The sequence below is a fragment of the Pochonia chlamydosporia genome, chromosome 3, assembly GCF_001653235.2.
Source record: "Pochonia chlamydosporia 170 chromosome 3, whole genome shotgun sequence".
In the NCBI taxonomy this organism is placed as follows: domain Eukaryota; kingdom Fungi; phylum Ascomycota; class Sordariomycetes; order Hypocreales; family Clavicipitaceae; genus Pochonia; species Pochonia chlamydosporia.
The window spans coordinates 609,751-620,259 of record NC_035792.1 but is presented as its reverse complement, the minus strand read 5'-3'; the positions used below and the strand labels follow the sequence as shown (position 1 = coordinate 620,259).

The following is a 10,509-nucleotide window of genomic DNA, read 5'->3' as shown; positions in this document are numbered from 1 at the left end:
TGAAGCTGAGCACCCTGAATTGCCGCAAGCGTAGCCGTGTATCGATCTACACTTGTTATTAATCCGAGCAACAGCGCCGTTGGGGGATATATTACCTGTGACTGCGCCGCCAATATCCAAGATTTTTAGTGGCTGACAAGTATTTTGCTTTCTTGTAACAACAGCGGTGAACAGCAGTTGTGGACTGTTCAGCTTAATTGGATCAAGAACAAACTCCCGGCTAAAGGGAGAAACAAGAGATTTAGCGCAAGCTCGAAAAAGATCAGTAGCTTGCAGTCGCGAGTGATTCGTGTCTGCATGAAATTGCGGCTTCACAGTCTTTGAAATCTCAGACACGGATTGAGAGATGATCAGCGGTGATTTTACGCGGGGGGTATCTAACCGACCGTCCGCTGCATTTTTCTGGCTATCACATTAGCCATGCCAAACACGATGCAAATCCAGTGTGGTATTGGCTTTGTCACGAACTGTCTCATCGTCAGCGCTCATGTTGGTGAGTTCTCCCGTTCTGTAACCATATGCACATCCGGAAGTTTGCGAGGTGCATTGTAGTGCCATTGGCACATGGTCAACAAGGGCTTCATCTCTGAAGGGCTGTCCCGATGATGCTTCACTTGTCTCAGGGATAATTACTTCCGTACCAATGCAATCTGTGTCAAGTAGCAGATGGCTTTTCTTCTTCCTCCCAAAAAGTGACTTCTTGGGCAGCGTAATGTTTCGTGAAGAATCTTCTTTCCTTGCCACTTTCAGCTGTCGTGATTTTTCATCAACCAGACCTTGCAGGGTCTCAAGTTTCCCCACTGACGGTAAATTTAGAAACGGATGGGCCATGTCGCAACGTGGTTGTATGGATCTGGGGGGATCTGGGGGCCGGGGGGAGGACTGTGTTCAGATGCGTCAAGTAGGTATTATTATACTGTAGGTCCAGCGATGAGCCTCTTCGCGTCTAGCCAAGATGAAAGCACGGCATATTTCATTTCGCACCAATGCATGACTTTGACTTGTGAGACTTTGCAAAGGTGGCGCTGGGGGAAGAGAGTGCGCCATTTCAATGGCCGGCCATGGAACTACACTACTCTGCTTTGAGTAAATCCCCGTGTACATGGGGCTACATATACATATGTACCACAAGATGTCAACTGGTACCTGGCGGCGTCACCAGTTACCTAGGTAGGTAGTCATTGCCTCCCAGCCACATTATTGACTCCTGTTTGGATGGCGGCGCCATCAGGTATTGGAGCTGTGAATTGACTCCAATGGGGTAAATTAGGCATCTTAGACTCCAACTAGACACTGAAGGGCCAAAGCCCCTGCTACGTTTCGCAAATAAGTGTAGTGTACAAGCATAATGATGAAGGATTGATCTGGTGGCCCAGCTGATATTCCAACGGCCGGGCATCCTGCGCAAGGTTTGGCCGTGCCACTTACTCAAGGTAGAAAAACTTATATTTTCAGACATAAATGTGCTACTGTGTATGAACGGACGGGAAAACAATGAGCACACATTGCTTGCCAAGTAACGAGTTGTTAACTACTCAAAATGAATGTAAGAAGTGAACTCCCATAGCTAACCGAATGGCATATGCCTCTGTGATCGACTACCTCAAATGAAGGCCGCATGACCCAGTAGTCAGCATCAAAGACCCTGCAAGTTCGATTCAGCCCGGGTACATATGTAACGACGTCTCGTCAGTCTATCCAGTCCAAACCGAGGGTCCGGGCATACTATACGAAGTTGGCTGTTATTAAAAGTCAGCATTGCTGCAGAATTCCCTAGGAAAGGCTAAGCTCACAGGCGGGTAGTAGTTATTGAAGTGAATTCCAGCGTCATCTGATCGGTAGGCGCCAGGAAATGCCACCAACGGCCCTGGCGTGCCTGACCCTCCTCCAGTTACTTCCACTTGACCACATGAAACGAAAAATTGAGCTCCTCCAGCATTAGCAGCATTGTGCACGGCTAAATGTTCGATGCGCACCAAGTATTTACCGCTGGGTACACTGCTGGGTATGGAAAATTCATAGCTCATGACGCCTGTGTCGGTTGAAGGTAGGTTAGAAGTCGGGCGTCGTATGCAATCTCAAGCACCACAGATACAACTGCAAAGGGCAGACATACCGAGCTGTGGCCAGTTAATGGTCCCAGTAGAGAAGTCTGGACCCCATTCGTTGATTTTGAACCACACTTCACCAGCCGCGTCCCATTGAGACGGGTCCCCCGGGGCCTTGGCCATGTAGACCAGCACTGGCCCGATATGGCTAATTGAGTTGCTCAGTGTAAATCCCACCTGGCGCGGTTTGTCAGCAATGGAGAAAAAGCCAAGGAGAGTTTCTTTTTACTGGGGGATCTGATGTATGTTGGAGACGGGAACGAAACGAAACGGGGAAGTGGAACAGAGTTGCTAGTATGTAACTGGAGATGGAGTAACTGACTTTGGATCCAGCAGTTACTGAGACAGTTTCAGTCCCGGCGCCTGAGTCTAGGCCACCTTCATTGCAGCGAAGATCCGTCGAGGACAGGTCCATGACAGGGTTAATGTTGTTCGTGTTTCTCCTAACGTATTCATAGTCGCCAGTGACTTCACCGTTGATAATCATAGCTGGCCATTTGTAATGTGCTGAGACAACTGGCAACAAGAAGAAGAGTCTGACTAGATGCGTTAATGCCTTCATTTTTGTTGCGTTTTCGAGCTTTTAAGTTTAGTTTTCAGAAAAATTATGGTTCTTGTTGGTTGCAGTACTGGACTCTTGGCTCCAATGTCATAGATATGTACCTCTCGCACAAGACTATCATGTTGGCAAGGATGAGCACAGCGGCTTTATATGTGCATAATTTTAACTAAGTAACCGTCATAATGCTTGCGGGGTATTGTTTTGTCGCTGTTTGTCAGTCTGTTTGATAATCCAGTAGTTTACATGGGTATTCTAGGGCATATGTCTTCAGTCCCTTGTCGAGCTTGCTGTTTGTGGTGTTCTACTCGCGGTATATGGCGACACTGTTTTCTTTATTCGCTGACTGCCTAGCCTGTTTAGAGTTAAACCATTCAGTTCATCCGGAAAAGAGAATGTCCCTGCCACATCCAGTAAATCTCCGTATGGAAGGCTTATGTCATGACAAATGTAACCGAACTACTGTATTCGAGCGGGCACCCGCTCGATCTGACAGGATACAGGCCACCAACAAAGACTTCGGAGCATTGCCCAAATAATGTAAGAGTCCTATATTCCCCTTTGTGTGACTATGCCACTTCCAATTGTAAGTCGCCGTGTTCGAACCCCTTCCAACCAGTCAGGGGCTCCGCGTGTTCAATAAACTCACTCCAGCTGACAAGGGCTCGGCATCTGTAGGCATTAGAATAATCCTTGCTCATCATAGTGCGGAGATGCGTCGTAGAGATGCGTCTGCAGAAAGCGGCAAACCCCATGGGGAACCTGTTCTATGGAATCGGAGAATTGCCTTATCCGTGCTAATCGGTGTGTATCGTTTGGTTTCAGTTTGCGGCATTTCAGGTCACGATTTCACCGACAGGTTCGAAGAGGAAGTGTATCTACGCATGGAATGTCCTGGAGTATTGTGTCCTCGCTGACAGTATCACTTCAACATGAAGTAATTGTAGTGCATGTTTGTTTGGGGTAAAAGGAGGCGGGAAGCAGTGATATTGAGCCAAGGGTGTCTTGTCTCAAAACTGCCGGGATGAACTAGGGGAGATAATTCTTTCCGGGACGACTTGGGACTGCTTTTTGCTAGATATTGCCATTGATCTCCTTCATCACACAAGACTCCCCAACACCTGACACTCGCAGGCGCTTGGAAGGTGTCATTACAAGACCTGTAGCGTCATTACATACAGTTTGGCTTTTGTGCCTGTCAGAAACAACAATGCAAAACTCAACAATCTCACCTTACCGCAGCGGCTTGAATGGGGTGAATCAAAAGATGAACTTGGAACTTGGCGGCGCCTTGTGGTGGAGTTTGGGTTGCATTGCTTGCATCGTCCTCATCTTCCGAGTCGTCGGGACTTTGTGGGTCAGTATCCGACAAATATCAACCATGACACGGCTCAGATTCAAGGAAATGCCCAATTATGACCATCAAGATCAAGCGTACTGGAAACGCTCGCAGTGGTCCTGGATGCCGCCACTGAAAAAGCACCTACTCTATGCGCCTCTATGGAAGAAACGACACCATCAGAACATTCAGATGTTATCTGCCGTTAGCGTCGGAACCTTGCCTTCTCGATTACAAACTCTGATTATAGCTCTATATGTCGGTAGCAACACAGCATATATGTGCATTCTGGACTGGAACGTTCCAAACCGCTATGCGCTTTGTGCTGAGCTTCGCGGCCGTGCGGGCACGCTAGCAACTGCTAACCTGCTTCCCCTTATTATTATGGCCAGTCGGAATAATCCCCTGACCAGGCTGCTAGCAATCAACTCTGACAGCTACAACCTGTTACATCGATGGATTGGCAGGTTAGTAGTTGCTGAGGTCCTGGTTCACGCAATTGCCTGGGCGATTCCCAGCACCGCTGAAACAGGCTGGGGAAAACTCGGAGAGGAAGCTTTTCGAGGCGTATTCTTAGCCACTGGTTCAATAGGCGCAATTGCGATGTTGCTCATATTCGTTAGTGGTGCCTCGTTGATACGTAAGGCGTGTTATGAGACTTTCCTGGCTGCACACATTGTACTTGCGCTCATGGCCGTGGCTTGCACATGGATCCATTGTGCAACGGCAGACCTTCCAGCAGTATTACCGCAGTTGCCCTGGATTGGAGCGGTAGCGGCCATGTGGCTTTGCGAAAGACTAATCCGTGTAGTCCGGCTTGTCCTCGTGAACTGGCGGAGCGGTCAACTTACCATCGCGTCATGTGAGTTATTGCCCGGCGAAGCAATCAAGGTGACAGCGCAACTCCCAAGGTGTCTACGTGTCAGGCCCGGATCACACGCCTATTTACGCATCCGCAGTTTGCGAGTTTGGGAAAGTCACCCATTTTCTATTGCTTGGGTCGAAAACCGCGCCAAGAGCTCGTCGCCCGCTTGTCATGTCGAATCTTCAAATGATGGCCAATGCAGGCTAACGACCGACGTGACCTTCATTATCGGCGCCCGAAATGGCATGACTCGTCAGCTCTATGAGAAAGTGTTGAAGTCTAAGCTGCCGACACCCCTGACCGTGGGTCTGGAGGGGCCATATAACAATACTTGTACTCTTGATTCATATGGACATGTCGTCCTCGTCGCTGGATCGACCGGGATAACATACCAGCTATCTTACATAAGACATCTCATGAACGGTTACGGAGATGGTACGGTTAGTGCGAGACGTATACTTCTAATCTGGGCCATTCGGAAGCAAGAGTGTTTTGAGTGGATTAAACCTTTCATGCCTGATTTGTTGCGCGTCCCAGATTGTGGCGAGATCTTGAGGATCAAGGTATTCACAACACGCGAAACCAGGGAGAGCGCAGTTTCTCCCCCAAAATCCACTACTGGAATCAGCTTTTACAAAGGAAGACCGGATGTGTTGAGTATCTTGAAAGGAGAGGTCCAAAGGCAGATCGGGGCGATGTGCGTCACAGTTTGTGGGCCTGGTGCTCTGGCTGATGAAGTGAGACAAGCGGTCAGAAGTATGCAAGGGCAAACAGTCATTGACTTTTGCGATGAAAGTTTTACCTGGTAGTGTTTATGACGAGCCAATCTGTTGTGAGAGCGTGAATTATTCCGAACAAAGTTGATGTTCCAGGGACGTGGAGAGCAAACCATGCAAGACTTGCACGAAAACAGACCTAAGAGTTGAAGAGGTTCGCTTTCAAGCCCTATATGTATCATTTTATCCTAGTTTGAAGGCACACTTTAATGCTGCGACTGACGGCTCGTGCATACACTCGGTGACTGACTCTTCGGCACGCTGTGCACAGGCACTTTTAGCTCGTACCCAATCAGGTTCAACCAAACATCGTGAAGCTATTAATACCAGTTTGCGACAAGAAGGGAATGTGGAAGCAGTGGACGCAGAATAGTATGCAGAAGACAAGGAACATTAGATAGAGTGGGACTATGGCTTGCTCGATCGCTCCGTACTCTACTCTATTTGGTCTATTTTCCATTGTCACGAAGCTATTATAATCGTCAACTAGATGACTCTCGCATTAAGTGAGAGCGGCCAGCTTCTTTCTAGCCCCATATCATAAAAGCTCCATTGACTGCTAAACAAACCAGAAATCCTACTCATCTTCATAAGTTTCAAGGTAACAATCCATGTCATAGGCTATATTCTCGGTAACTTGACATTGCACCACAGGGTTTCCTGAGCAATTGTTACTAGTACCAGAATGAAATCGCTCGATTTAACGAATCCCCGCGACATGGTGCACTGTCCGCGCTGTGCATACTCATGTCAGCGGTCGTGGCCATTATTGCGCATTGGTGATGGACAGGAATGTCGTGTATTCGCGTTAAGATGGTTTACGGAATGGCCACTGAATCAGGGTTTATGACTGGCCAGTTTGATGCTGATATCTCCATAATATTGCTCCATAAGATGAGAAAATGTCAGCGCAATTGAACACAGGCGGTGGCTGGTTCTTTGTATGGTAGGATCTCCTCGATAGGCACTAGGACTGCCGGAAACCAATTTTGCTCGCAAAACGTCCTGGAAAATATGAGTACTATGCAACATGTAATGGAAAAGAATTCCCACCTCTCAGATATGAGGACCATCCAGAAGATCTGTAGTCTTAACGACCTGTCCTTTTGATCTAGGATTTTATAAGTCTCATGTCGATTAAGGCCTAGCCAATGCACCCAAGTTATTGACTCTCTCAAGTACACTGCTGCGGTTTGAATCTTTGATGTGTTTGCAAAGTAAATATGCAAGAAAAATGGTATCAATATTGATGGTACTGTTTGGCGCTCCTGGTAGTTATACTGCTCACGGACGATATGAGCACCTCTAGCGAACTGATAGGACGTGATTGTTGCCTCACAAGGCTCTGCATACTCAGATAGTCCGAGTTTCGCCATAGTTGCCGCACAAATCGATGCTGCTAAAGCGTACGACTCGAGATCGTTCACATCGAAAATGAGTTTTGAAATCAGGTCATCAACATTCACAACTGGCCAGGTAGGGTATAAGCGCTCCCGAAATATTTCCAAGTACTTGCAGCATGCATCAATAGGTAGCCTTTGATGGCATGTAGGCGCCATGATATCGGGCCCTATACAGGATTCATGGCTAGGTGCTGATGCTGACTCGGGGCTGGATCCAGAAACCATGAAGCCCGCAGGCATATCGTGGTTGCCTGTCAATGGGCTGAGAGCTAAATGTCAAGTCAGTACCCAATTACCCCATAGACCAACCATCGAGGTGATGTTCCAATAATAGAAATCTCTGACATTCTTTTATTTTCCGGCGTGTGGCCGGTCGAGGGCCGCCTTTAGGTCCTCGTTTGACTTTCGCGCGAAGAGAGGTACAGTCTAGGTCTCGAGTTCGACACTCCTGGCAGGGTCTCTCCGTATCACATTTGACTCTCCGGAAGGCACATCCGTCGCAGGATCTCGAAATTAGCTTCATTGTGTAAAGGAATGCACAAAGTGAAATCCTTCAATGGGGACAAATGTGCGCGGACATTCTTAGAAATCGGCGGTGGCTTTTGCGAAGAATCACAGCATTTCTATAACATTAGAACTCGTGTGATTATAGGAACATTTGAACCCTGAACAGAGAATCAGTGGCTTGCGTTGCCTATGATCTGATTTCCCTACCCCGGGACTCCTCCCAATTATACCATGATATATGGGCTTGTCTTGACTTCAGGTCGATTTAACTGCGTGAGATGTTTGCATTCTTCCTCGAAGGTGGTGTACTTGTTGAACAAGCAGGTTCATGTTCGTTGCCGCCCACTTCCAATTCCGGTAATTCCCCGGTGGCTTGTGTAGTTGATGGGGCCTGGCTGGAATTAATGGACTGGTCGATGTCTGGTCTGGTCGTAGCTGAAACATGGGGAAGAGCCCTGTGATGTCTGGTTATTTCCAGCTTTAGCCGTTCTTGTCAAGTCTGGTCTGGTCTGGTTGGTTTAGGTTCTGTTGGCCGACATGGACCAAGCATTAGGGCCGATTCGGCGTAGCAAGTCCAACATTGAACCAGAAATCAAGCCACATGAGGCCTAGCTCATCAATAATAATAATGTATTTCATCAATCATGCCTTTGACAAGTGCCCGTGCCACGCCACTGCTGACACGAACTGACGGCCAATTACCTCTTTATCAATTACTACTTGACCCCAATGCGCGCGGAAACTAAGAAATCCAGCCATCTCGCAGACACTCGCAATGCCCCAGTTCAGAATTTGGAAGACGAAATCTGAGGACGGCCATTCAAGTTTGATTGAGGCACCAGGCCCGGCTTGCGACCAGTGCCGCCAACGAAAGTCGAAATGCGATCGGCATCACCCAGGCTGTGGAACTTGCGTGAGGACCAAGTCCTCTTGCACATACCATGCAACGCCAAAGAGACGAGGGCCACGTCCGCGCAACAATCACACGCATTCGACAGTAAAGCCACAGGCAGTCTCAGGTTATACTCATGTTAACTATTATCAACGCGACATCTTGCCTCTAAACGCCATTTACAACGCTTCTTGTGTTGATGTCCAAACCGACTCTTTTGATCAGATGTCGTTTGCGAACCTGGATACGCCAAACTGGCACGGGCTTCCAACATCCGCGGAGTCCTCTGTCCCGAGTGATAGCGTCACTGCATCGTCAGCATCGTATGAAAGCCCTGCTTCTATGCGGATCAATCAAGGTGATGTTGATGGGCGAGGTTTTGAGGCTCTCCAGTCCAGGTCGGACTCGGCCAGCGCCTGCAACATCCTTACGCCTCTATCAAGTTGGCCACGTATGGAAGAAGCATCATCACTTCAGCTGCCATCAACCTTCTTTGAGCCCTATGTGCGACTCTTCGTCGACAGATTATACCCAATTTTCCCCGTCCTTGACTCTCAGTACTTGTTAGGCCTAGTAGTGCATTTAGATGACAATGCAGAACCACCATCGATAACAAAAGCCGAGTATGCGCTCCTGTCGTCTCTCACCGCCGCAACCATTGTACAGCTCAACATGGAAGACTCTTCAACTGTACCAGGAGTTATTAGTCCGTGTGGTGACGAATCTGATCACCGGTCCGGCTCTCACGGTATCCAAGTGCCTTCGTCGTCGGCGCAGTTTTTCGTTTCTCAGTGTCGACAGACGCGCCAAGAATATGACTTTATCCAAGAGCTGGACGAATCAACCATTCTGACATCTTTTTTCCTCTTTGCTTACTATGGTAACTTGGATCAAAGTCGACTGGCTTGGTACTATCTACATGAAGCCATTGGCTTTGCCCAATCGCTGGGTTTGGACAACCCCGAAACCTACATTGACTTGAGCACAGCAATGCAGCAGCAAAGATGCCGATTATTTTGGCTTCTATTCATTTCAGAAAGGTCTGGTGCAAATGTCAACCCATCTTAGATGTCTGGTGTTCTAACACGACCAAATCTAACCATATTCTCCACAGAGCATTTGCCATTCAACACCGACGGCAAGTTGTGCTACGGCCGTCGATTGATTTCCCAAAGGTGTTCGACTCACACAATCCAAAGCTCATATATGGCTTTGTGGCGCTTACAAAGGTTTTCAAATCCATCGATGACGACTTCATTTCACGGTGGAGAAGTTCCCATGACCATCACCGTGGTGAAGTGGTGGACTATCACAAGACAACGGCAAGTCTCTTGAATGACTCGGATCTAGCAGGCGTTCTTTCGATATCAGAAATAGATGATACGCAAAAGTTGGACGTCTTGGTCACTCAACAGTGGCTTCGCATTCTTGTGTATCAGATCCACCTCCGACGACCACCATCTTCATTTTCATCTTCAGCCAACCTTGAGCAAAACACATCCGAGGCACGGGGGAAAAAGCCCAAGCTCGCTAGCAGCAAGTTTGACTATCGCCACATTGTCGATACTTGCAAGAATTTGATGCAGGTGCTCTCCAGGGCAAATAGAGTGTTGCTCGAAGCGCACGGCATAGGCATGGTAAGTGTGTGTCAAGTGATTACGACAATGAATCCGCACTTACGAGTTACGCAACAAAATCAGGAACAAAAGATATCAGACGCGGCAAATTGTCTTTGTGACGTTCTCACGAGACAGGCGGCCAGCGATATTAGCAATGAAATGAGCCATCGTGCTCCTGAGTTGCTGCACCGCTACATGGTTTTCTTGTCTTTCTTTCGTAATCATGAAAGCCAATATTTCCAGCCATTACAGCAAAAGGCCGGCTTGGTCTTGACGCAAGGCTTGCACATGTCGTGCCTGCCAATGCATGACTGTTCAGTTGACCAGATGCCACCACATTGTCAAGGCGGCGGTGGCGGCCAGATTTATGCTGATGAAGAAGCTAGCCCGTCCAGTTAGCATTGAATGTCATATATCAATGCACGGTTTGTTCTGATGCTC

The 10,509-nt window shown here is 48.1% G+C and overlaps 3 protein-coding genes across 3 annotated transcripts; 2 read left to right on the top strand and 1 right to left on the bottom strand.

The window, feature by feature from the left end:
- Positions 1-1,694: 1,694 nt before the first annotated feature.
- On the bottom strand, positions 1,695-2,670 carry VFPPC_17765 (glycoside hydrolase family 61; the record flags this gene model as incomplete). Its single annotated transcript, XM_022429451.1, has 4 exons — positions 1,695-1,739; positions 1,794-2,032; positions 2,117-2,285; positions 2,431-2,670. 4 exons carry the CDS (start codon positions 2,668-2,670, stop codon positions 1,695-1,697), a joined length of 693 nt encoding a protein of 230 aa, XP_022285511.1.
- Positions 2,671-3,877: 1,207 nt separating this feature from the next.
- Positions 3,878-5,680, top strand: VFPPC_04095 (FreB protein; the record flags this gene model as incomplete). Its single annotated transcript, XM_018283503.1, has 1 exon — positions 3,878-5,680. The coding sequence occupies one exon, from the start codon at positions 3,878-3,880 to the stop codon at positions 5,678-5,680; it is 1,803 nt and encodes a 600-aa protein (XP_018144595.1).
- A 2,994-nt stretch (positions 5,681-8,674) lies between these two features.
- VFPPC_04093 (amylase cluster transcriptional regulator AmyR) lies at positions 8,675-10,467 on the top strand (the record flags this gene model as incomplete). The annotated part of the gene is made up of 3 exons (XM_018283501.1): positions 8,675-9,489; positions 9,564-10,086; positions 10,150-10,467. The coding sequence occupies 3 exons, from the start codon at positions 8,675-8,677 to the stop codon at positions 10,465-10,467; spliced, it is 1,656 nt and encodes a 551-aa protein (XP_018144593.1).
- Positions 10,468-10,509: the final 42 nt, after the last annotated feature.